Below are 26,060 nucleotides of genomic sequence, written 5' to 3'. Positions count from 1 at the left end.
TCAATTGCAAGTGAATCGGACGCCTCAGAAAATGCAAGAGAAATCGAACGGTCAAAATATACACACTGGAATTGTATCACAAAGGTCAAAACCTTTTCGCCCTAGAGAAGTGGAAGGGGCAAAATTTGGCGCCAATTTTTCACAATCTAAAATCTTAGTAAATACCGCTTCACCTGAGCGGCGCACACACTCACACACACCATCTCTCTCATTCTGAAAATGCAGCGCCAAAAATCTATTCTCTCCTTTTTTCAAAAACCCGCCAGTGCCGAAAATGTGCACGGCAGCCGGCGAGTTCCGCAGTTTACGGTGAAGAAAGATAAACATAACGGCGCCGCGTCCAATCAAGCTACGAGTGATAATATGATGGACTCGTCTCTTGAAATCAGAGGAACCGAAACACCGCCGGAGAAGGTGCCACGTCAGGTTTTTCCGGCGACGTTCCAGGAAAATGAAAACAACGGAGGTTCTTCGCTGTTCTCGAGTATTATGCATAAGTTTGTGAAGATTGATGATAGAGAAAAGTCTACTGAGAGGTGCTTAACTCTCTTTTTTTTTCTTTTTTTTTTTCTTCCATTTAGGGTTTTATTTGGATGATGCGTATTTGATAGATTAAAGTAATTATTTGGATGAAGTGAAGTTGAAATTTGCCACCTCTCTTTTATATTTGAAGTATTACCTACTGCTTGGCTGCTGCGAGAAATGAGAGTGAAATGAAAATGTGATGGTTTTCATTCCATGTTCTTGCTTTCAGAAGACAAAAACTTCAGAATTTATGTGGAAAGTGAAGTTTATGTCATGGATTGTATGTGTCACAGCTAGTATAAACTGTATGAGTTTGTGTTTTGGCAGCTTGAAAACTTCTGTATATTTCATTCTCATATATAAAGAACATTTACAGTAGAGTTTATTTACAATTCAAACACAATAATCAACATTTGATATTCAAATACAACATAACAGATGTGACTAAACATCTAAGATAGTTGGAATATTGAAACACCATGATTTACGGTGCTGCACTCAATTTATCTTTGCTGCTGAAAATCTGGACTCTGTTGTACTTGGCTAACTGTAACAACTATCTGAAGGTATGCCTACTGTTACTTTGGTTTTTTTGTATGCTTACATTGCATCTTCTTAATCCTTGTGTAAACTTTTGCAGGAATCCGGCTCCTGGTGGTTCTGCTAATGTTTGTACGATTTCTGGTAGATATAGTGAGCTGGAAGGATTGCCCAAACAAGATGTGGCTGCCCAACATTGCAGAAAGGGTGATGTTGTCAATTCTAATGGGATCGTTGATCAAGGATATGGCGTGCAGATTGAAATTGATGATGACATTCCAGGGCCAGAAACACCTGGTATGCGACCTGTTGTTCCTCGATTGAAGCGATTGCAAGAAGATAGTCCAAAGTCTGGGGTCAAGGATGACAGTTCCTTATTCGATTCAAGCAAAAGGCTGAAACTACTTCAGGATACTACAGCCTTGAGCAAGAATCACTTAAAGTTATCTGATACAATGAGCAAGTTTGAGTGGCTTGACCCTGCTCGAATCAAGGATGCTAATGGGCGAAGGCCTAGCAATCCTCTTTACGACAAGAAGACGCTGTATATACCGCCAGACACATTGAAGAAAATGTCAGCATCTCAGAAACAATATTGGAGTGTCAAATGTCAATATATGGATGTTGTGCTTTTCTTTAAAGTGGTTAGTTAATGTTCAGTCAAATCTCGATACTTTTCATTGACACCATTAATTTCTAGCTATTGTCGTGCATTAGTGCACGAATAGGCCCTAGCGTAATTTTTTATTTAATTTCCCAATGGCAATTGGTTTTTAATCAATGACTATTAAGGAGGTGCTTGCCCTCTTCTTTTGGAGCCTTGGTGGAAAGATTGAATGCTAGAACATAATGGATGCACCTTGAGCAAAGCAATCCATTCTGATCAACAGAGAAAAATTACTTTTTTTCTTTTTATTTTTTATTAAGCCAATTAGGTTGGCTTATTATCAGAATTCCTAGTCTTGGAATTATATTTACTTAATTTCACAACTTATGAATGAATGCAGGGAAAGTTTTATGAGCTTTATGAACTAGATGCTGAAATTGGCCATAAGGAGCTTGATTGGAAAATGACATTAAGCGGTGTGGGGAAATGTCGGCAGGTGACTTCATGTTTAAAGAAGATTGGTTCTTGTTTCATTTCAAGATGAGCTCACTTGAGCTATTAGTTCATCTGTTGTAGAGAGTAGTTTTGTATGCAATAACATCTCTCCTCTGTGGTCAGGTTGGTATATCTGAAAGTGGGATTGATGATGCTGTTCAAAAGCTTGTTGCTCGTGGGTAAGAGAGTGACTGGACTTATATTAGCCTAACTATATTTGTCCATTCTTCGGTGCATTACGCCTTTGAAGGAAGAACAAGGAAAATTTATTTTCCTCTACTTTTGTTTGACTACTTTTTGTAGTTAAAAAAATCCTTTCTAGTAGATGGCAGTCCACTTTAAAAAGCATTCTGTTAGAAAATTTTGAGTGCAAAGATCAGCATATTTGCTGAAACGACAATTTTTTACTGGACCTTTTCTGTGTCCTACATCTGTTACATCTGCCAATTTTACCACTGAGAGAGAGAAAGAGAGAATGAATTTATGACCAACACTTGTTCAATCTAGCCCGCTGCTGGTAGTTAGGATGAGATTTAGTTGAATTAAGTACTCATTGAAATGTCTGCTTGGCTACTTAATAGGTTGTAGTTCACTTGTCTTTTGCTTTGTTCTTTGTGAAGATATAAAGTTGGACGAATTGAACAGTTGGAGACATCTGATCAAGCAAAAGCCAGAGGTGCAAATTCTGTAAGTTCTCAATGCTGCGTGATGGGCACTTCAAATGAATTCTTTTGGTTTTATTTTATGGGGCTGTACTTTACATGTGAAATCAATCTTGTGTTTGCCACTTGTTACATTGATTGTTATCTAATTCCCACTCTAGTGCCAAAAGGTAGGTAACTAAATAAGTCAAAGTGAACAATAAATGCTGTTGGCCACACCTAAAGATTGAACTATTTTTTTGGACCTAGCCCTGGGCTGATCCAATAAGAGTGATCTTTACACATGAAGTATATGGAACATATTGAATGAAGGAAAAGTAGAAAAATGTCAAAATAAGAATTAAAATCAATGCTGCAATCTAGAAAATTAATCTCTATGGTGTTATAAATAGGGGCTTCAATTAATTAGACCTTCAATTTTCTGAAGATGGAAATTTGTGTTGGGCAACTTACAGAAATTAGGGTGAATAATTGCATTGAAATATATGGAAACAAGTGTATGCTGCATACTAAATAAGGATATAGTGATGAAGTATAATCTAAGCTGTTTGTGATCCATCTCTAACTCTAAGATAAACCCTTGCCCTTAATTCCTTGCTATGTATTCAAGGATGGTATCCTTGAGCTGGATATGATTACAGGGGGAAGACTTTAACTGAGAATGAAAGGTTAAGGAAGAAAGATATTTCTAGAGAGTTGAAGAGGCTTATCCTTCTTGAAGAAGTGAGTTGGAGGGAGAAGTCAATGACCCTTTAGTTGAGAAAGGGAGATAAAAACACTAAATTCTTTCACCGAGTGGCAAATTCACATAAAAGAAATAACTTTGTGGAGTCCTTAGTTGTTAACGGATCTATATCTTCTAATTCTACAGAAACTAGGGAGCATATTGTGAAATTCTACAAATGGCTGTATTCCGAACAGTATAGTTGGCGACCAAAATTGGATGGCTTTTCACACTTCCCTCTGCTCCAAAATAGAAACCTCCAATAGAATATATTCTTTACCATATCAGTGCATGATTGGCTTTTCAACCTTACACTGTGCAATACTGATTTCAGCTTGTTCGCCAGGACCTTAGAAATAATTTATACACACTGCCCACCAACTAATAGGGCAAAAATCCTTAATATCCACCACACCGGCTTTCTTAGGGATAAGACACAAAAGTAGAATTAATATGCAGTTCCGAAATAGAAACCTCCAATAGAATATATTCTTTACCATATCAGTGCATGACTATCATGTGTTATCCATTCCTTACGTTCTCATTTTCCTTGGAAGCGTATATGGAGGGTTAAGGCTCCTTCAAGAGTGTTTTTCTTTGTGTGGATGGCTGCCTTATGGAAAAACTTGACGTTGGATAATTTAAGGAGAATGAACATCATTGTGGTGGATTGGTGTTGTATGTACAAGAAGAGTGGGGAATCTATTGATCACATTCTTCTTCAATGTGAAATAGTAAGAGAATTATGGAGTTTGCCTTTTCATTTGTTCGGTGTTCGGGTTATGCCTAGAAGGGTGAGAGAGTTGTTGTTTTGGAAGTTTGGAGGTTGGTTCCTTTATGTTTAATGTTGGTGTATTTGGAGTGAACAGAATGCAATGAGTTTTGATGATCAAGAGACTTTAGTGTTAGAGCTGAAAAATATTCTGTTCAAATCCCTCTACACAAGGATAGCAAATTAGCAATGTCCAATAGTCTGCCATTTCTAATTTTACTGAGTTTTTGATTTTTGATTTTTTTCTCTCCATTTTAGGAAGGAGTCTTTTGTATACTTTATGTGTACGAGGATTGCACCCCTCTATGCTTTTATGAGATTGAATTACTAATAAAAAAAAATCTTAGAAAATTTCTTGGAAAATTTCAATTACTAAATGAAGTAATGCAGTGTGAAGCCTATAGGAAAATGACAAGGCCCATCTCACTTCAAAATATCAGTAGTTTTTGAAATTGGTTTTTGGCCCTAGAAAGTGATATTGGCCTTTTCTGCTGTTGTTTTCTGTTTTTGACGTGGTCACTCAAAAGTTCAAGAAAAGCAAATAAATAGATATAAGGTTTCAGTTTGCAGGATTTAGTTGAGATTTTGAACATCTATCTCAATTGATCTCTTTCTTTGTTTTCGGTCGTCACTCATTGCTAGCGATACATATTTGATCTGTCTTCCTTCTTATCGAGTTATAACATTCTCAAGGATAGCTGTCGTGAATGTACTAGCATTAACTAGTATTTACTTTGTCATTTGAATGTGATGAGCTTTTATTGAGGTTTCTCACTCTTTAAAAAAAATCTTTTTCTATGCTTGGTCAGAATTTGAATTTTCTATATAATCTAGTTTATACTCTAAAATTTTCATTCGTCAGTACTATTCTGTTCCTTCGTGTTCTTTTGCGTCTTTTCTATCTGGATGTTTATAATACTTCATCATTGTTGGATTTGATTTTAAGTTGCTTGTTTGAATTCAACACTTGGATTTCAGGTAATTTCAAGAAAATTGGTTCAGGTAGTCACCCCATCAACCGCAAGCGATGGTAATATTGGGCCTGATGCTGTTCATCTTCTTGCAATAAAAGAGGTTTGCATTGTTACTGGTTAGCTATGTTCTTATATATAGAAACAGAATGTCAATCTTTGGGTGGTGTACTGAATTTTAATTTTGCTGGCCACATGACAGAATAAGCTTGATACATATCTTTGAATACACATTCCTGAAATTTTTTTCATAGATGCCAGCTTGAGATATGTTTCTGTTATTCATCTTCATGCCTCTGACAAATGCATGATTCAAAGCTTCTAGTGTGTAATATGAAGGCCCTGAATTATTAGTGTTGTTATAAGAAAGCACCCAAGTCGCTTTTCTTTTTGCATCTTTGTGGGCACCTTGTATTGGACAAAGAGACAATTCAATATTTGTTTTTTAACCTCTACTTATAAAGCATGCTCCTGCATCTTTTACTAGTAAAGCTTGCTTGCTTGCTTGACCAATGCGTCTACTATCTGCAAGAAAATATGTACCAATATTTTAACAGTACATTTTGTTGAATTTTGTCTTTAGGGGAATTGTGACCTGGATAATGGTTCAGTTGTGTATGGCTTTGCTTTTGTTGACTGTGCTGCTTTAAGAATTTGGGTTGGTTCCATCAGTGATGATGCATCCTGTGCTGCTCTGGGGGCTTTACTGGTGCAAGTATGGTTACTATATAGTTTCCTTTGCGTAAATATGTTTCCATGGGTAGTATATCAAATTTGAAAATTAAAATTTAATTCTGTCGTTGGGATTTGATTCTAGGTTTCGCCGAAAGAAGTTATATATGAGAGTAAAGGTGAACATTATTTCCCTATCCCAATCTTTGTGGTTTGAGTGGAGTTCCATTTCTGAAGTTTTCATGAAAATAAATTCATACTTGACACTTACATATTCAACTCCTGCAGGGTTGTCCAAAGAAGCTCATAAAGCACTCAGAAAGTATTCATTAACAGGTCAGACTGCTGTTAATTTTCCTAAATTGCAGATTACAAACAAACAGAGTATCATTAAGCATTCCATGCAAATGCACAAAACCTACAGACACTATGAATATTGTGTAGTTTCCATGTGATGTCTATAATCGTATCAATTTAGGGCCATTTGTTTTGGTGGAAAATGTTTTCAGCTAAAAACATTTTCGGGGAAAATTGGTTATTTTCCGGTGTTTGGTTGCAAACCTAAAAATGGTATGGAAAACATTTTCGAGTATTTTGTTGGAACCTGAAAATACTCTAAAAACACCACCATCATCACCCCACTTGCCCAAAATCAGCTTACCAAAATCATTGCCATCAAGATTTCAACATATAAGAAAGTAAGAAACAATGAAGGAAAAATCCACTCAATTTCTTCCTTCTCAACTAGCTCCTCGGTTGAAAATCATTAATAAAAGACAAGAAAATTTTGTAAAGCTTGTATATGGCCATTTCACTCAATTATAATCAACCAAATTTCTTCCGTATGAACAGCAAACCCAAACCCACAAAATTGAACAGAAAAATTATACATAAATAATTAAAAAAATTAAGAAGTTAATTTCCGACTGAGAGAGAGAGAGAGAGAAGAGAAAGGCAATGGTCTTCGGGTTGACAGTGGAGGGAGAAGATTTGACAATGGCGGAAGGCCAGCGGCAGCATGATGGGAATGGTTTATGGTGGTTGACAGCAGTGGCGTTGTGAGGCCAGTGACTATTGCTAGGCAAAGGCAATGGTCGCTAATAGCAGTTGCCGACGACAATGATCTCCATCCAAACTTGAGAGAGAGAGAGAGAGAGAAGAGGGCATGTGGTGAGGGAGAGGAAGCGGAAAATGCTTTATGAAAATTTTGGGAGTAAAATATCTATGCCCCGTTAGCCTTGTTTTTGTTGGTTAACTGAAAATGTTTCGATTTAACCAAAATTTTCAACTGTCCCAAAAACAAAAAAATGGGGCGAAGATTCTGTATGTGCAATATAATACAACTTAGGAAGAAATGGCTTTTTAACCACAGTTTTGCAATATGTTGCTTTCAACTTTCTTGAATATGAAATTAGGTTAGATTTATTTCTTTGCAGAATTATGTTTGCTTTATATGTATATATGAAAAAAAAAGGTTGACATTTCACTTCAGCATGATAAATGCTCTCATTATTGTGCTCTGAAAAGGCTAGAGAACAATATGAATTGCATATATGTGATTTCTAGATAGTGGAGATGGCTGTTGGGAGTGACATAAGTGGAGTTGGAGCATAGATTCAAACAGGGTTTTCTTTGGGCCAGTTTAGGTTTGGGAATTTTATACTCACAAAGCCTAATTTGTATTTTTTGGTTTATGCATCTATGTTATATGGTAAGACATCTTTGACACATTATAATCAGTTTAGAATCCCATGATAAGTAGGATTGAATTATCAAGTTTGTCTTGCAGGTCCTTCGATGCTGCAATTAAGTCCAGTTCAGTCACTTACAGATTTCCAGAATGCTTCTGAAGTTAGAAATTTGGTGCGCTTGAAGGGTTACTTTAAAGGATCTTCTAATTTGTGGAATCATGTACTTGATAGTGTGATCCATCATGATGTTGCCTTATGTTCTCTTGGTGGACTTATTGATCATCTATCGAGGTTGATGGTAAGCTTGCTTGTATGCCTTTTCTTAAAAGTTAAGGATAAGAAAAATGTACTGCCTATATGTGTTGTTTACAGTAATTGACATGTTTTGATTACAGTTAGATGATGTTTTACGGAATGGAGATATATTGCCGTATCAAGTTTATCAGGGTTGCCTCAAAATGGATGGACAGACCCTGGTTAATCTTGAGATATTCAGTAATAATGCTGATGGTGGTCAATCTGGCAAGTTCCTCCATCTCCCTAGCTTCAAGCAAAATACTATGGCATCTTGTGTCCTATGTTTTCTTTGATTCCTAGTCCTGTAATCCCTAAAAGTTTAATGCTACTTGAGTTTCAGGTACATTGTACAAATATCTTGATCAATGTGTGACACCATGTGGTAAGCGGCTTTTAAGGAATTGGATCTGCCATCCACTAAAAGATATTGAAGGCATAAATAATAGGCTTAATGTCATTGAAGATCTAATGGCAAATTCAGAAATTATGTTGCTTTTTGCTCAATATCTTCGCAAGCTTCCAGACTTAGAAAGGCTGCTTGGACGGATTAAGGCTAGCGTTCAGTCATCAGCTTCTCTGTTACTGCCCTTGGTTGGCAAAAAAGTATTGAAACAGCGAGTAAGTATTCTCTGCCCTTTTCTTTAAATGATAAGGACATTCTCTGTTTGATTATTATTATCGGGTCTGAGTCACTTCAATTATTTAGACGAAAATATATAATGTTTTTAGTCTGGTACAGGTTAAAGCGTTTGGCTCTCTTGTGAAAGGCCTGCGTATTGGATTGGATTTCTTAATGCTATTACAGAATGAAGGGCGTATAATCTCATCTTTATCAAAAGTTTTTAGACTTCCAAGGCTTATTGGTAATGATGGGCTGGATCAATTCCTTACCCAATTTGAAGCAGCTGTAGATAGTGACTTCCCAAACTACCAGGTCTTGTTTCTTTCAGCTTATACATTTGTTTGTTCAAACCACCTTTCTCTGTCTTGTGAATTGGCTTGTTTTCTGATTGTTTTAACAGGCTATGAAAATTTCTGTGTTTGTTACTGAAGTATTATCATCTGCACCAATGCATCTTCTCTGAATATCTTATGTTTGATTGATGATTTTAGTTTCTAGTGTTGTGGCTAACACTCAACTGACATTTTGTTTGGTGCCAGAATCACAACGTGACAGATTCAGATGCTGAAACTCTCTCTATTCTGATTGAGTTATTTATTGAAAAGCCTACTGAATGGTTTGAAGTCATATATGCCATCAATTGTATCGATGTACTAAGATCTTTTGCAGTCATTGCTGGTTGTTCATGTGGGGCTATGTCCAGACCTGTTATTTTGCCTCAATCTGAAAATATAACTGGGGGCCAAGAGATCAGAGGACCCATACTTCAAGTTAAAGGGCTTTGGCATCCATTTGCCTTTGGAGAGAATGGAGGAGTGCCTGTCCCAAATGACATGATCCTTGGTGAGAATACAGATGGCCATCATGCCCGAACTTTGCTACTGACTGGACCGAATATGGGCGGGAAGTCAACACTCCTGCGTTCAACTTGTTTAGCTGTCATACTGGCCCAGGTTCTTTGTTCTCCCTCTGGATGACTTGTTTTGTTGTTTAAGCCATAGGATCTTGTCCTAGTTAATGAAACCGTGTTCTGTTTTGTGGTCAACTCATCTACATTTTTTAATCTGTGATGACTTGTAGCTGGGCTGTTATGTGCCCTGCGAGATGTGTGTTTTCTCACTGGTGGACACTATCTTCACCCGGCTTGGTGCTACTGACCGAATCATGACTGGGGAGAGTAAGTTCTCCTTAACCTGCCCCCCTCATTTACTAATTGATTCACTCTTGGTGATCTGAAGTCGTTTTTGTACATTATGGAATTCTGTTATGTATTAATAGAGGAAAAAGAAAATAAATGGAGAGCATAAATAACCGAACAAAGTTAATTCAAATTCAGGAAAAGAAAAGGAAAGAAACACCCTCTCCACATGCAGCACTTAATCCACAATATAGTAATGGTGGCAACATGGGAGTATGTGGGTTTTGATGGTACAGTGGTCATAGAGCCGCTGCAGCCAAGGTGGTTGGTGTTTGCAGTAGATCTGTAATATCCCATGTTAGGTTCAATCAAAAAAACTTCTGGAAGGCTTAATGAAGTACCCTAGGTATAAATGAGAATTTCTAGTATGACCACCAAACATTAATAAAAGGAGAAGATAGCTTCTATATGGTGTACTTTATATGGGATTAAGAGAAGAGAAGGCTTCACAGCTGCTTGCTTTATGTGATTGGATAAAATCTTTGTGTTGTACAATAACTAATGCTATTAATCTGAGCAATCAATTGCTAGACTTGAATAAAGTGGCTTGCATTCTAATAATTAGGCTAGCATTTTGAGGGTCTTACTTGATAAACAGATGAAATATCAAGCAAACCGAATGCCTGCATCTTTCCAACCAGAGATTTGTATGTGTATGGACTTTATGAATGGTCAATCTTTTGTAGGTACCTTCTTCGTTGAGTGCACAGAAACAGCATCCATCCTTCAAAACGCCACTCAAAATTCTTTGGTTATTCTTGACGAATTGGGTCGAGGAACAAGCACTTTCGATGGATACGCCATTGCATATGCGGTGAGATTTTGCTCTTTAATATCTAGTTTTTAACCGTTGTCTGTCTTCTCTTCTCCTCTCATCCTCAAAGCAAATTATTAGCACACATCTTTCAAACTTCTAATTATAATTCAATCATCTTTTCATTCCACGTGTTGTCCATTTCAATGCAACCAACCTTGAATACTTGTACAGGTATTCCGGCATTTGATTGAAAAGGTTAACTGTCGACTACTATTTGCTACGCACTACCACCCACTTACTAAGGAATTTGCTTCCCATCCACATGTTACACTGCAACACATGGCCTGCGCTTTTCAGTCAAAATCTGAGTGCCATTCAAAAGGTGAGCAGGAGCTGGTTTTCCTATACCGGCTTGCCTCTGGAGCATGCCCAGAGAGCTATGGATTGCAAGTGGCAATAATGGCTGGAATCCCAGAAAGGGTGGTTGAAGCTGCATCGAAGGCTCGCCAAGTGATGAAAAGATCACTTGGCAAAAGTTTTAGGTCAAGTGAACAAAGATCAGAGTTCTCGACTCTCCATGAACAGTGGTTGAACATGCTAATGGCTGTCTCTAAAAGTGAAAATCGTAATTTTGACGACACCGATGATTTTGATACGCTTTTTTGCTTGTGGCATGAGCTAAAGAGCTCCTATACATAGATCGGGTAGCTGAAAAGAAAAGCACGGATTCGCATATTTTGTTGTAAATATCAAGTCTTTAAAACATTATTATATATCATTAAAATGTATTTTGATTTCGATGCTAGTTACATATAATTCTTTCAGTTATCTCTTTTTTGCATGTTTAATAAATTTATCATTAGATTTGTAGACTCATGTAAATTTCACAAAAATTTAATGGTAGATTCACTTTTCACTATACGAAAATGTGTGAAAGATGATATAGAAAATGATTTTTATTATTTTTCCATGATTTTTGGGTAACAAGAAGAAAGCCAAATATTTTTTGTAGTGCTTAATTAATGATAATTCTTTTTTTTTTTTTTTGGTAAATTCAAATGAGGAAAGAGATGACAAGGGAAGGTTTTTGCTATTTTTTATTCGAATGGAAGTGAGAATAGGAGACTAATTAAGAATACATTAAAATATGAGGCGGAAAGTTGCCAACTTAGCTAAAGAACGTGCCAGAAAATTTTACAGCTTTCCAAACAAGAAAAGCAAGCAAATTAAGTCTAATATCAGCCATTACATTAGCAAAGTTTCAACCCAAAAACAAACTTGGATTTTGAATAGCCATTAGCCAAGATAATGTTAATATGAGACTGCTTTTGTTTATTTATTTTTTTTATAGGCAATATGATACTGCTTTGAATATAGCAAGATGGGTATTGCCCTTATATCACTAACTGAATTGAAATAAATTAGGAGTTATTAATGGTAGAAATCTTCAAATATTCATTTTCAACCACACAAATAAAAAATAATAATAATTAAACCAGATAAATTATAATAACCTCTTGTTTAGAGATACCACTAGTCAAAGCTGACAGTCCAAAAATGCCCTCCAAGTTTATGCACATTTCCTCACTTCGCCCAATACCTTCCCATCGTTTTCAATCCCATAATCGTCACTTCACGACAAACAAAACTTCCACGCACAACTACTATTCTCCCTCCAAACCGCTCTCTGCCCGTTCCCAACCGTTTTTTAAACCTTTGTCTTCCTCCCTGTATACTCTTTAATGGAGAAAGCAAGTGATCAAAATCACGACGGCGAAGAAAACAACTGCCCGTCATGCCGAGAAAAGAAGAAAGATTCGGCAGCCAAATCCAGAAGGAAAGAGCTGGGCGTCTCCTGCATGCTAAACACCGAACTGGGCGCTGTTCTTGCCGTGATCCGCCGTCCTCCGGATCTGGCTTCCCAGTACTTCTCCCCGGACGAGCATTATTTTGACTCTGCAATCCTACAATCCTTGAAATCACTTCGAGCTTTCATCTTCAATCCCCAACAAGAATGGCGCACCATCTATCCCTCCATCTTTCTCTCCCCGTTCCTGGACGTGATACAGGGTGATGACATCCCGGCAGCAGCCACCGGTGTGGCTCTCTCAGCCATTTTGAAAATCCTCAGGCTGGAAATCTTCGACGAGAAGACCCCGGGGGCGAAAGAGTCTATTAATTCCATTGTCAACGGGATCACGAGCTGTCGGTTAGAGAAAACCGATCCGGGTTCAGAGGATGCCGTGATGATGAAGATTTTACAGGTTCTAACTGCGATAATGAAGCACCCCGCCTCGCTTTTGCTCACCGATCACGCCGTTTGCACCATTGTCAATACGTGTTTTCAGGTGGTGCAGCAATCGGCTAGCAGAGGCGATTTGCTTCAGCGCAGTGCCCGGTACGCGATGCACGAGGTCATCCAGACGATATTCTCCCGGTTGCCAGAGATCGAGGCCAAGGATGGGGAGGATTCGGAGTCGGATTCCGATGATGTCGATGTCGGCGGCAATTCGGATGCCGGGTACGGCGTTCGATGTGCAGTTGATATCTTTTACTTCTTCTGCTCCCTGCTGAATGTAGTTGAAGTAGTGGAGACGGAGGGCTCTACTTCTCATACTGTAGATGAAGATGTCCAGCTTTTTGCATTGGTTTTGATCAATTCCGCAATAGAATTAAGCGGAGATGCAATTGGGAAGCACCCGAAGCTTTTGAGGATGATCCAGGATGATCTATTTCACCATTTGATCCACTACGGGACGCGTTCGAGCCCTCTTGTTTTGTCAATGATTTGCAGCTCAGTTTTGAATATCTACAACTTTCTTCGAAGGTTAGGATTCAATGGCTTGAAATTCACATGTTTTAGAATTGAAACTAAATGGTACTTGTTTTTTGCAGGTTTATTCGTCTCCAACTAGAAGCTTTCTTCGTGTATGTGCTGCTCAGAGTTGCTGCTCTTGTAAGCGCAATGCCACTCCAAGAAGTTGCTCTTGAAGGGATTATAAATTTCTGCAGGCAACCAACGTTTGTAATTGAAGTCTACGTGAACTATGATTGTGATCCCCTCGGCCGAAATCTGTTTGAGGAGATTGGGAAGCTACTTTGCAAGGATTCATTTCCAGTGGCTAGCCCTGTGACCACTTTGCAGGTACAAGCCTTTGAAGGATTAGCAGCCATGATTCACAATATTGCAGATAGCGTTGACAGAGAAGACGATTCGAGCCCTTTCGGTCCATACCCACTTGAGATCACCGAGTATAGTCCCTTTTGGGAGGAGAAATCCGAAGATGAATTGGAATCTTGGGTAGAATTTGTAAGGATACGGAAAGCACAAAAAAAGAAAATATTGATTGCTGCAAACCATTTCAATAGAGATGAAAAGAAGGGTTTGGAGTACCTGAAACTTTCTAGGTTGGTTTCTGATCCCCCAGATCCAAAAGCGCACGCTTTCTTCTTCCGCTATACTCCCGGACTAAACAAGAACATGATTGGGGATTATCTTGGTGACCCTGATGAGTTACACATTGAAGTTCTTAAAGAATTCACTGATACCTTTAAATTTTCAGGGATGATTCTTGACACTGCTCTACGCACTTATCTTGAGACTTTCCGGTTGCCTGGAGAGTCCCAAAAGATACAGCGGATTCTTGAAGCATTCTCAGAGAAATATTATGATCAACAATCCTCAGATGTTTTTGCAACCAAGGATGCAGTTTTCATTCTATGCTACTCCCTCATTATGCTCAATACAGATCAGCATAATCCGCAAGTGAAGAAGAAGATGACAGAAGATGAGTTCATCAGGAACAATAGAGCAATCAATGCAGGGAAGGATCTTCCTAGAGAGTACCTCTCAGAGCTTTTTCATTCCATTTCAAACCATGCTATCACCTTGTTTGGTCAGTCTGCTGTGTCACTAGAAATGACTCCAAGCAGATGGATCGAGCTGATAAACCGATCCAAAATCACACAGCCTTTCATAGTATGCGATTTTGATCGTCATTTGGGAAGAGATATGTTTGCTTGCATTGCTGGCCCATCAGTTGCTTCTCTGTCAGCATTCTTTGAGCATATTGATGAAGAAGAATTGCTCCACAAATGCGTTGAAGTGCTATTCTCAATAGCCAGGATAGCTCAGTATGGATTGGAAGACACTTTAGATGAAGTCCTTGCCTCATTCTGCAAATTCACTACACTGTTGAATCCTTATGCATCCGCAGAAGAAACCCTATTTGCTTTTAGCAATGATATGAAGCCAAAAATGGCGACACTAGCCGTTTTCACTGTCGCCAACAACTTCGGGGAATCGATTCGAGGGGGATGGAGAAATATTGTGGACTGCTTATTGAAACTTAAAAGGCTAAAACTACTTCCTCAATCTGTCATCGAATTTGATACTGCTTCCACCTCATCACCCGACGTCCCAAAGGAATCTGAATCAGCCATAATCTTCCCTACCCGTGATAAATTTGGCAGTCACCGAGCTTCTGGCACGATTAGTCGGTTTTCTCATTTTCTGTCACTAGATAGCGTGGAAGACTCTTTATCCCTAAACGTGAGTGAATTTGAACAGAATCTGAAGATCATCAAACAGTGCCGTATTGGGAATATCTTCAGCAATAGCTCAAACTTGCCTGATGATGCTTTGTTCAATCTAGGTCGCTCTCTGATATTTGCAGCTGCTGGAAAAGGCCAAAAATTCAGCACACCGGTCGAAGAAGAAGAAACTGTTGGGTTTTGTTGGGATTTAGTCATTGCCATTTCTATGGCCAATATCCAAAAGTTCCAGGCATTTTGGCCCAATTTTCATGAATATATGTTAGCAGTTGCTCAGTTTCCTATGTTCTCCCCCATTCCATTCGCAGAGAAGGCTATTATAGGACTCCTAAGGCTTTCTCTTAAGCTCCTTGCTACATACCGAGCTGAGAAATTCCCTGAAGAGCTCATTTTCAAGTCTATCAACTTAATGTGGAAACTCGATAAAGAAATTCTGGACACTTGTTGCGAGTTCATAACACAATCAGTGAGCAAGATTCTTATTGAGTATCCTGCAAATTTGCAAACCCAGCTCGGATGGAAATCAGTCCTTCATTTGTTATCGGTCGCCGGGCGGCACTCTGAAACCTACGATCAGGCGGTTGAGACTCTGATCATGTTGATGTCGGACGGGACGCACGTTTCACGGACAAACTACGCCTACTGTATAGATTGTGCATTTGGTTTTGTTGCACTCAAGAACAGTCCACTGGAGAAGAATTTGAAGATGCTGGACCTCATGGCAGATTCTGTGAATTTGTTGATCCAATGGTATAAAAATCATTACTCAGAACCGGGGAACAATTTCAGCATTGCAAGCAATACAAGCAACTCCTCTGCAGAGGAAAATTCAAGAGGTCTTGGCTCTGCAAATTTTGTAATGAATCTGTTTCTTAAACTAGGGGAAGCCCTTAGAAAGAGCAGCTTAGCCCGGCGAGAAGAGATGAGAAACCATGCAATCCTAGCTCTTCAAAAAAGCTTCACACTTGCTGAGGAATTGGATTTCACATCAACCAACTGTATTAACTGCTTTAATCTTATAGTTTTTGCAATGATAGATGATTTGCACGAAAAGATGTTGGAATACTCGAGAAGGGACAACTCGGAGAGGGAGATGAGAAGTATGGAAGGGACCCTGAAGATTGCAATGGAGCTCTTGACCGATGTGTATTTGCAGTTCTTGAAACAAATATCAGAGAGTTATGGGTTTCGGACATTCTGGTTAGGGGTGTTGAGAAGAATGGATACATGCATGAAGGCTGATTTGGGAGAGTATGGTAAATCAACAATTGAAGAATTAGTCCCTGACTTGTTGAAGAAGATGATCACTCAGATGAAGGAAAAAGAGATTTTAGTGCAGAAGGAAGGTGATGATCTCTGGGAGATTACATATATTCAAATCCAATGGATAGCTCCTTCGCTCAAGGAGGAACTATTTCCTGAATTAGCTTTTTAGCGAAAATTAATGTACATGTGTTTTTTTTTTCATTATACCACTAGATGGGTGTAAAATGGCATAATTATCTGATCCCACGTGCACATTTTCCAATAAATTATTTTCCTTTGTTTCTTTAATTGCTCATTTGCAGTTCTTCTTCCTTGACTAGAGAAGGCAAAATGATGATGTAATTCAAGGAAATCATGAAAGCTTTGTTTGGCATCTCAAATCAGCCAAACCACAATCATTTCTTTCTTGCCCATTTTCGGCATTATAATTTCAAAAGAAAGAAACCACCCATCATAGAGCCTAAAAAGGTTCCAAAAGTAGCAAACAGTTTATCAACTGAAAATTTCTTACAACTATAAAATGATCAAATTGCAAACAACACAAGAACATGGGTATTGCAATGTGATTCTCTAGTTCTAGATATTCCAAATTATTTTTTTATTTAATATTTTTTTTTTCTCTAAATTGTCTTTCCAATACAATCAAGGTCTTCATAAAACATCATCTGAAATTGACCAAGGATGGAAACTAAACCTAAAAACGTATGTAAATCATGTGAGAAGGAAAACATTACAAAATATTAAATCTTCAAGACAATAAAATAGACTGAATATAAACGCTCAAGTCCTAATCCACTATGGAAAATATTTTTTCCAATATAATTCAAAAACTAAGGAAATATTTGTTTTGAGATGGGTGCATTCAGTGGTGGCTTTCCACATGTCTGTGTAGCAGACAAAATCCAATCTGTTATTTCCTTTGGTTCATGCTTCGTTTTTGTTTTTGTTTTTATTTCTATTTTTGCTTGCACCGAAAAGGGGGGGAATTGTCCTCTTTTACATCAGATTTACATGGAACCCTTCTTTCAAAGAAATTTTAATTTTAGCATTTATCTTGAGTGAATCGCCTAGAAACTAAAATTGCAACCCATAAACTTTTGAGAGACAGGGAAAAAGTAGTGATAAATTCATATTATTGAGAACATATGTAACAGACTCTTGATAAAGATGTTAGCACATTGCATAAAAGCTGAAACTTGAACTTTAGTCTGTTAAAAAGAAAAACGAAAGAAAGAAAGAAAAAGGCCTCAAGATGTAAACAAATGCTCTTTTCTTTAAAACCCTTCAAGAAGATTCAGATGGCACCATCCTCTAAAGAGTATTTACCAATTCTTAATCAAGATAAACAGCAATTCGGCAGTCCACCAAACATATTCATATTTGCATACCAGTCAAAATTCAACCAACAGGGAGAAGCAGCAGAATATGTAAATCTGACAACTAATAGATGGACTATATGCAAAAGTTCAAATTAACTGCAGAGCTGATCCAAAAATATTAAAATCTCCTATATTACAAGTATAATGTGTTCCCCCAGCCAACAAGCACAAGTATAATAAAGCTAAGTGCAGCTAATTGAAACCCCTCAGACCTCACTACCACGTATCAATCAACAGACAGCAGCACAAAACACTGACATATGAAAGCTCCACAGATCAAGAAAAAGACGCATTTGTACCAACTTCTAGTCATAATTTTGGAGAAACAGAATAAAACAATGCTACTAAAACAAGGATCTTCTACAACCTTGTCTCATAATCAGTGAGCTTCTTGCTTGAGATAGTTCACAAAATATAATCACTTCTTAGGTATTTCCTCACAGAGAAATATTAGTTGGGAGAAGGACAGATATTCAATGAGAAGGACAAATATTAGAACACAATTTCCCAAGAAGAGACTGAAAGTAGTGTACAAAATGTCCAAGATAGCATGTAGTTCGAGAACTCCTGCTCTCCAAAAGTAGAGATGTCATCTAGTTATTTGGTGTTCCTTTACCTAATAGAGCACCTACTTGCAAGCAATAAGCCATAAACGAGTAGTACTAACTATAGGTAATGATAAAGAAAAGCAGTTAACCCTAGGTAGGCTTCCATAATGGTAGTTAGCTACTCCATCCCTTAAGCATTAACCCCTTTTTACTTATTAAAAAAGAAAAAAGAAAAAAAGCATTAACCCTAGCTAGGTGTCTATAACGTTTGTGAGCTACTCCACCCCTTAAGCACTCGTGTGGGATGTGCATCACATTCAGAATGGAGCAAGGTCACCTAGAGGATAGCGTCAAGGTCCACATCAAAAAGCCTTGGAAAGAAAAACAACCAACATTTAAGTATGTCCATGTAATCTAAATTTTAAGGTTTGCAATGTTCTATTTTGAATTTGACAAAAGCTTTTACAATAACAAGACTTCAACCATGTTGTGACTAACCCGATTTGCCATCCTCAAATAAACTGACATACACAACCTTTCATCCAAATAGATTGTCCAGGTCGTACTCATTTTACTGTGTTGAACCAGACACCTTAATAACAAGGTTCATACTTCTTTTCGCAAGTATTGTCAAAAATGTAATGTCAACATTCCACAGTTTGAAACAGAACAATCTCTCTACAAAGCAAATCCCTTGTCTCCCTAAACAAGAGATGTATAAGCAATAGATAAGAAAGTTACCAAGAAACCAAACATTCCCATGACCAATAAGTTGCTCATCAATACTTGATGTAGAAAAGGGAATGAAACAAATACAATAATTTTTCCAAATTGATCATCTCTATTAGCAAAATAAGACAATATCATAAGTACAACGAAGACTAACAAATAAAAACAAAGGAATACAAAACTTCCAATAGCAAGCAATTCAACAGGCCAACTAAGTTCAGGGAAACACCCACCAACATCACTCACTGAGATTCTCTTCAGAAGCATCTGAATCCTCATCGTCATCATCCTCTTCCTGCATTTTCGAAATCTCCGCCTGCGCCCTCTCCAGAATCTGCTTCTTCTGTAGCTCCAACTCCCTCTGGAACTCCAACCTCATCTTCTCTAACTCCATCATCTGCTGCCTCTTACTACTCTCAATCTTCTCATATATCTCCCCAAACTTCTGAATCGAATCCGCCAACACCCGATACGACGAAGATGACCCCTCCACACCACCTCTCACCGTCCTCCTGGGCGGCAGCTCATCCTCCTTCTCCTCCTCCTCATTCTCCGACTCCCCTGGACTATCCCTCATCTCATCAAACCCATTCGACCTCTCCAAATAAACCAAAGTATTCATAAACACATACTCCCCAGAATCAAACCCACACGCCAACCCGAAATCCTGCCCCGACGATGAGCCCATTAACATATCCATCTTGTTAAAGTAGACCCATTTGCTAGAATTCAATCCCATTTCCTCAACTTTGGCCTTCTCTTTCTTGTACTTCCTCTTCAGCTTGTCCAGCATAGTCCTACATTGCACCTCGGTCCTCTCCATCTTCGACGCCTCCGAGACCTTCTCTGCGACGTCGTTCCAGTCCTCGGACCTCAAGCTCTTCCTCCCCAGCTGAAGAAACCTATCCCCCCACACCTCCAACAACACGAACACCGCGTGCTCGGTCCACTCCGCCTTCGGATTCCTCGCCGAGTAAGAAGCTTTCGCATCAATCCTCGGCACCAACTCGTACCCGGAATTCCTTAGCTTCCTCTTCTTCGGGTGCCTATCGAATTCACCATCCTCTTCGAAACTCCGATAATACCCATTTGGGTTTTCGTCTTCCTCGTCGTCCTCGTCTTCTTGCTGGTCGTTTTCTTCGTCGAATTCGTCGTCGTTTTCATCGTCGTCTTCGACTTCGTAGCGGTTGATTGAGTGAGAAAAAGGGGTATTGCGAACGGGATTTCTTGGGCGATTAGAAGGGTTATAGGGGTTTAAAGCATAGGGCTTTGCAGGGTACCTTGCATCGTCTTCCATGTCATCCATAAGAGAGAATTTGAAATTTTGATAGCCAAACAAGCCCCTGGCTTGGCTTGATTGAAAGATTAGGGCTTTATTTGAGGACGGTGTCGTTTCGTCGGGGCTGAAACTAATCGTTATGTTTTGTTCTCTTCTATGAGGAAATTTGAAGGAGAAAGAACAATTATTAGAGTTTCGAGTATTGTGGACCTGTGGTTGGAGAGAAGGTTTGTGGGTTGGTGGAAAAATATCGGCGGTGCTAAAATGCGCCGGCATGCGTCAGTTCACCATCCACGCGGCAGTGCAGCACCGGTGCGCGGTGCGCGTGGGACTCTTCTTAGCCACTGAGTTTTTGGGCCGTGGGCTGAAACTTGAGTACTTGACTCTAGAAGTAAAATGGGCCGCTCCTAGATGGGCTGACCATCGACTTCGCTGAAAAATGAATTGGTGGATGTGGGCTTAAGCCCAGGTTCTGGCCTAGGGGTCTGTGTTTAACCCCATGCACGTCCAAATATTTGGGATTTAATTTCCTGATTCTTCACAATAAGCCAAAAATGTGAGTTAATTATGCATTTCTTTTATCTTTATATATGGTTCCCGTTGAAGTTTCAAAAACTATGAATTTCTGCTCCTTGACCGACCTTCCTCGGCAACAAAACAGAACAAAACTTTTATATATCCTTCATCTGTAACAGTACTTAACACCTATATAGGCTATAGGCTATAACTCGGATGTTACACCTTGTGAGAAGAAAACATCAAAAAACGAAAAGCGTAATAATAATAAAATTGAGCGCAAACGCCATCTCAATCATCATCCTTTTCCCATGCAACGTGATGCCCTTTTTTCTGCTTCTCCATGCAGAATGTGCTCTGCCATCTACAAACTCAAGAAAGGATTAGCAACGTGAGAGAGAGAGAGCGGTGAATCACGGACGTCATGAATGCAGACGAAGCAATCACGTAGATGGTCATGTAATAAACTAATAAAGCTAGCGGTGAAGTAATATATATGACAGTCCCAACCTCCAACCGCATGCATATTCGAAACGGACAAATCTAGTTAATTTATGGTGCTATATATAGTCACGCAATGCCACGAAAGAGTTTCATCTCGGAAGCAGTGTACTGTAATGGCGGGGAAGTTTGTATGGGTGATTTTGTGTGTTGCTTTGGTGGTGGAAAGCAGGAAGTTAGAGGAGAAGGGTGGGGAGGTGATCAAGAAGCCAGAGTGGTTCTTTGATGGTAACCCTGGGTCGATTGGTGGTGGCGGTGGTGGTGGTGGAGGAGGAGGAGGAGGTTTGGAGGTTGGTTTTAATGGAAAACCTGGCATTGATTTTAGAAAGCCTGATTGTGTTGAAAAGGGTCGTGGAGGTGGTGGTGGTGGAAAGCGTCACAAGCAAAACGGGTACCATCAGGGTGGTGGTGGTGGAATTGGAGGCAATAGTGGAGGTGGTGTTGGGGGAGGTATTGGTGGTGGAGCTGGTACAGGGGGAGGGAGCAAAGGGGGAATAGGAAGTGGAGGTGGTATTGGAGGAGGAATAGGTGTTGGTGGAGGAAAGCCTGGAGGCGGCATTGGAAAAGGAATTGGTGGTGGAAGCGGTAGTGGAGGAGGAATAGGTGGTGGTGCTGGTGGCGGTATTGGAGAACGAATTGGGGGTGGAGGTGGAGTTGGCGGAGGTATTGGGAAAGGGGTTGGTGGTGGTGGAAGTGCAAGTGGAGGGATGGGTGGTGGTAGTGGTGCAGGTGGCGGGGGGGCAGGAGGAGGTATTGGCAAAGGATTTGGTGGAGGTGCTGGTAGTGGGTTTGGGGGAGGAATAAGCGGTGGTGGTGGAGGTGGTGGAGGTGGTGGCGGAGGTGGTGGTGGAGGTGGTGGCATTGGTGGAGAAGGAGGTATTGGCGAGGGAGTTGGAGGAGGTTTTGGAGGAGGTTTGGGCTTTGGCGAAGGCTTTGGTGGTGGCGGTGGAGGGTTTGGCGGCGGTGGAGGAGGGGGATTTGGTGGCGGTATAGGTGATAATGGAGGCATTGGTGGCGGCAGTGGATTAGGTGGTGAAGCGGGATTTGCTGGTGGCGGCAGTGAGCTTAAGTTTAATAGCTCTTTTACCAAGGTTGAGGCAAAGAAACCATGAGGGTGTTGTGGAATGTTAAGTTTAAGCCAATGATGGTGCAAGCTTTACCACCTCTATATATACAGTGCAATCTGCATGTATGGTGGGGAATGGTACTGCTATTGCTTAGGAGTTATCTACATCTTCATGTTAATTAATGTTGTCCACAAAATAAAACTCTTCATTTGTAATAAACTCATTGTCTAACTTGTATTAGTTGTATACTAATATTTTATTATCCACTCCACTTGTGAACCAAAAACCTCTATCCCAAAACTCAAAGGAGATCGTCAATATTATTCATCAAAAAACACAAAGGAAATCATCATTGTACAAGATTTGAAAAATAATTAACTAAATAGATGAAGGTTATCTGAGAAATGAATTCTCACAAATAACTCCAAAATTCTCTTCTCGTAAAGCTAATTAATCAATATTGTATATGAAACCAATGATAGTACTTGATCACCTAGTAGCCTAGCGATCGACATCGACCCCTAAAATCCCAAAACATCCTTTTCATCTCATGGGGCTACGTAGCGCTTCCTCGTCTGACTTCTATTTGTTAGGGATAAAATGCGATTGCACTTAGTTGTTATTGTCTGAAAAATCTAATAGTAATTCCTTAAGGCCTTAGGTAGTTAGTGGTTATTTTATAACCACTGGTTAGCGGTTATTAAACCTATAACTGCTCCACTATAACTACTTTTAAAAGTTGAGCATTTTCGGCTTATTTTGGATGTTGGGCTTGTATTTTGGGCTCACTTTCGACGTTTTTTGTTCATAATTTTTTACTTTTCACGGCTTCTTTTACAAGCCCCTGTTTGCTATTGAACCTCATACGTACACGATAATTGCTCAGCTCGGTTCAAAAATTTATGTATTTTATAGGCGGTATACTCAATCTTACAGATTAATAGTTTGTAACTTTTTATATTTAAAATTTTCAATTAATTAAATTAATTGTCAAATGAAAATCAAGAACAAAATATTTTCCTATAGCATAATATTTTCAACGATAGACAACAGATCATACATACCATCATGATTAAAATATTCTGCTTTTTGTTTACTGAGAAACAAGACAAACAAAGTATTTCCTATAATTGCAGTTTCAATCTCGCATCTAATTCCCATACTGTATATCACTATATTTACAGTTTACAGTAAACAAAACCCTCTCGAGTCAATCAAAAGTCTCAGAAAAAGGACTTAAACCAACAAACGTATAAAGCCAAAGCCAAAACCCACAAAAACACACTTCAATGGAGAATTACAGCCAAAACAGAACCCACAAACATGAAAATATCATACTAAAAAAATAATATTAGAAAAAGAACCGAAAATGAGAGACGAAGACTTTTTTTGAGCAGAACTCAATGAAGCTCAAGCTCCTTGTTTGCAGGAGAGAGAGAGAGAGAGCTGAGGCAGCTCAGGGCCAGGGAATGAGGCGTCAACTGGCGAGGGTGTGTGTGTAGGCGGTTTGCCGCACATTTCCTCTCCTACCTCAAAACTGCTAATTGCTTTGCCATAGGCGGCTAGTGGTTTAGGGTAGTTAGCAGTTAGCCGACAGTTAGTAATCGTTAGCCTTTTCAGTTCTACTATTTGGTCACAAACTTTATTGAAGAAGTAGCACTCACTCCTACGGTATAATTCAACTCCTAGCACTAACAGAATATATTGTGTGTAGTGGAGGTATAATTCAACTCCTAGCACTAACAGAATATACTGTGTAGTGGAGGTTTACTCAAAACTAGTTAGGAGGAGCATTCCCAATGGAAGGACCAAATGGTACTATTATCTAAAATAGCTAATCAAATTTGTAAAAAACCCCCTCACATTGCATTAACAAAAAAAAAAAAAAAAAAAAAATGCAAAATGGATATTTGATTGAATTTGCCAAACAAAAAAAAAAAAAGCTACAAGCAGCAGCACTTAGAGCCATTTTATTTTTTATTGCTTCTCTCAACTGTTTTCTCTTTTTTCTAAAACTTTTCTCACTTTTCAAGGGATCATTATGAGAATATTCTTTTACAATTCTTAATAAAAAGATATTTAAATGATATAGATCAAAATATAGCTAATCATATGTAGGTGGCCTTTAAAAATTCATTAGCTAAACTAGATAAACTGAGTTTTGATGAGCTATTTTACATAAAAATTTGGCTCCTCCACCAGAACTTCTCTAAATTACATATAACATGATTTATAAAACATATTTATGTTTAATTTGGATGGGCATGACCTCGAATTTGATAAATTATGTTTAATGGCTTCCAAAATATATATAAGATCAAGATTTTATATCCAGGAGTGAGCTTTCAAGTTTCAAAGCTTATGGCTTGTCAAGATCTTGAGAAAAAAACAAAACCAAAAAAAAAAAAAATGGTAATGGAGTATTGATATATCATGGTTTTTCAATGGCATGAATTATTTATAATGACAAAGAATTCGAAGCATGAGTGTTGCACCTGGCTAATTAATTAAGTATAACTATGCACCATATTTCTAGCTAACACGTCAAGGAACTAGTAAGTCGTTGATATTACCGCATTGCATGGGATAATTGTTGAGCACCAATTGGCAATCTCATGTAGAAGATTTGAATAGTAGTGTATGTGGCCCATGAGTTATGTATGCAAAGAAATAGGCATTTTGGGTGGTTCCAAATCGAATCCCTTGGCTGCAATTCATTGAAAAATTTTCAACCCCGTATAATCTCTCAACAAGGTGAGGGAGGGAGAAAGAGAGAGACTAATGAATCACGATGGCCATGAATATTGCAACCGAACCAATCGCGTAGATGCATGGCCATGTAATGAAGCTCGATGGATGTTATAAAGCAAGCGGCTGGGACTATCCCAATTACCTTCAAGTTAACCATATTTTAATTTTCCAAACTTCTACGTACGAAACACAAATTCAAAACAGAGAAACTAGTTTATGGTATTGGAAGCTCTTCTATAGATAGTCATAGCCCTTAAAAGAGTCTCATATATTAAACGGTGTATTGTGTCGATCGATGAGGACCCTAATGGCGCCGACGAAGTTTGTTTGGATGATTTTTTGTATTGCTTTGGTTGTGAGCTTTGAGTGTGTGGAAAGTAGGAAGATAGATGGGGGTGTAGAAGAAGAGAAGCCCACGTGGCCCTATCTTGGTAAGCCCTGGTGGACAGGAGGTGGTGATGGTGGTGGTAGTGGTGGTGGGTCTGATTCGGGATTTGGTTACAACTTTGGTGGCAATGGAGGTAGTGGCGGGTATAGTGGTGGTGAAATTGGAAAAGGCGGTGGAGGTGGTTTTGGGGGAGGGATTGGTGGTGGAGGTGGCGGTGGTGGTGGAGGTGCTGGTTATGGAAAGGATGGAGGCAATAGTGGGTATGGTGGTGTTGGAATTGGAAAAGGTAATGGAGGTGGTGTTGGGGGAGAGATTGGTGGTGGAGGTGCCGGTGGTAGTGGCGCCGGTGGCGGTAGCGGTAGTGGTGGGGGCACTGGCAATGGAAATGATGGAGGCAGTAGTGGGTATGGTGGTGTTGGAACTGGAAAAGGCGGTGGAGGTGGTGTTGGGGGAGGGATTGGTGGTGGAGGTGCCAGTGGTAGTGGGGCCGGTGGCGGTAGTGGTGGGGGCACTGGCAATGGAAAGGATGGAGGTAGTGGTGGGTACGGT

The 26,060-nt window shown here is 39.2% G+C and overlaps 5 protein-coding genes across 5 annotated transcripts in view; 4 read left to right on the top strand and 1 right to left on the bottom strand.

The window, feature by feature from the left end:
- The first annotated feature begins 50 nt into the window (after positions 1-50).
- On the top strand, positions 51-11,331 carry LOC132166329 (DNA mismatch repair protein MSH7). The gene is made up of 17 exons (XM_059577132.1): positions 51-536; positions 1,166-1,709; positions 2,073-2,168; positions 2,291-2,346; positions 2,788-2,854; positions 5,304-5,399; positions 5,880-6,011; positions 6,114-6,147; positions 6,257-6,304; positions 7,758-7,957; positions 8,055-8,181; positions 8,297-8,574; positions 8,696-8,890; positions 9,118-9,531; positions 9,659-9,755; positions 10,463-10,590; positions 10,765-11,331. Exons 1-17 carry the CDS (start codon positions 220-222, stop codon positions 11,230-11,232), a joined length of 3,297 nt encoding a protein of 1,098 aa, XP_059433115.1. The 5' UTR covers positions 51-219; the 3' UTR covers positions 11,233-11,331.
- Positions 11,332-12,022: 691 nt separating this feature from the next.
- On the top strand, positions 12,023-16,570 carry LOC132166564 (ARF guanine-nucleotide exchange factor GNL2). The gene is made up of 2 exons (XM_059577408.1): positions 12,023-13,360; positions 13,429-16,570. The coding sequence occupies exons 1-2, from the start codon at positions 12,276-12,278 to the stop codon at positions 16,520-16,522; spliced, it is 4,179 nt and encodes a 1,392-aa protein (XP_059433391.1). The 5' UTR covers positions 12,023-12,275; the 3' UTR covers positions 16,523-16,570.
- A 2,471-nt stretch (positions 16,571-19,041) lies between these two features.
- LOC132165970 (trihelix transcription factor ENAP1) lies at positions 19,042-20,588 on the bottom strand. Its single transcript, XM_059576691.1, has one exon. It carries the CDS (start codon positions 20,562-20,564, stop codon positions 19,248-19,250), a length of 1,317 nt encoding a protein of 438 aa, XP_059432674.1. The 5' UTR covers positions 20,565-20,588; the 3' UTR covers positions 19,042-19,247.
- An 833-nt stretch (positions 20,589-21,421) lies between these two features.
- LOC132165173 (glycine-rich protein 23-like) lies at positions 21,422-22,417 on the top strand. The gene is made up of 2 exons (XM_059575667.1): positions 21,422-22,133; positions 22,236-22,417. The coding sequence occupies exons 1-2, from the start codon at positions 21,422-21,424 to the stop codon at positions 22,415-22,417; spliced, it is 894 nt and encodes a 297-aa protein (XP_059431650.1).
- A 3,013-nt stretch (positions 22,418-25,430) lies between these two features.
- LOC132165172 (glycine-rich cell wall structural protein-like) overlaps positions 25,431-26,060 on the top strand; it is a 1,423-nt gene continuing 793 nt past the window's right edge. Inside the window, exon 1 of the mRNA XM_059575665.1 lies at positions 25,431-26,058. Coding sequence (XP_059431648.1) covers positions 25,431-26,058 — 628 coding nt within the window. The remainder of the gene's footprint in view (positions 26,059-26,060) is intronic.

Source organism: Corylus avellana, chromosome ca11 (assembly GCF_901000735.1).
Source record: "Corylus avellana chromosome ca11, CavTom2PMs-1.0".
Taxonomy (NCBI): domain Eukaryota; kingdom Viridiplantae; phylum Streptophyta; class Magnoliopsida; order Fagales; family Betulaceae; genus Corylus; species Corylus avellana.
This window is presented reverse-complemented; position numbering and strand designations above follow the sequence as displayed.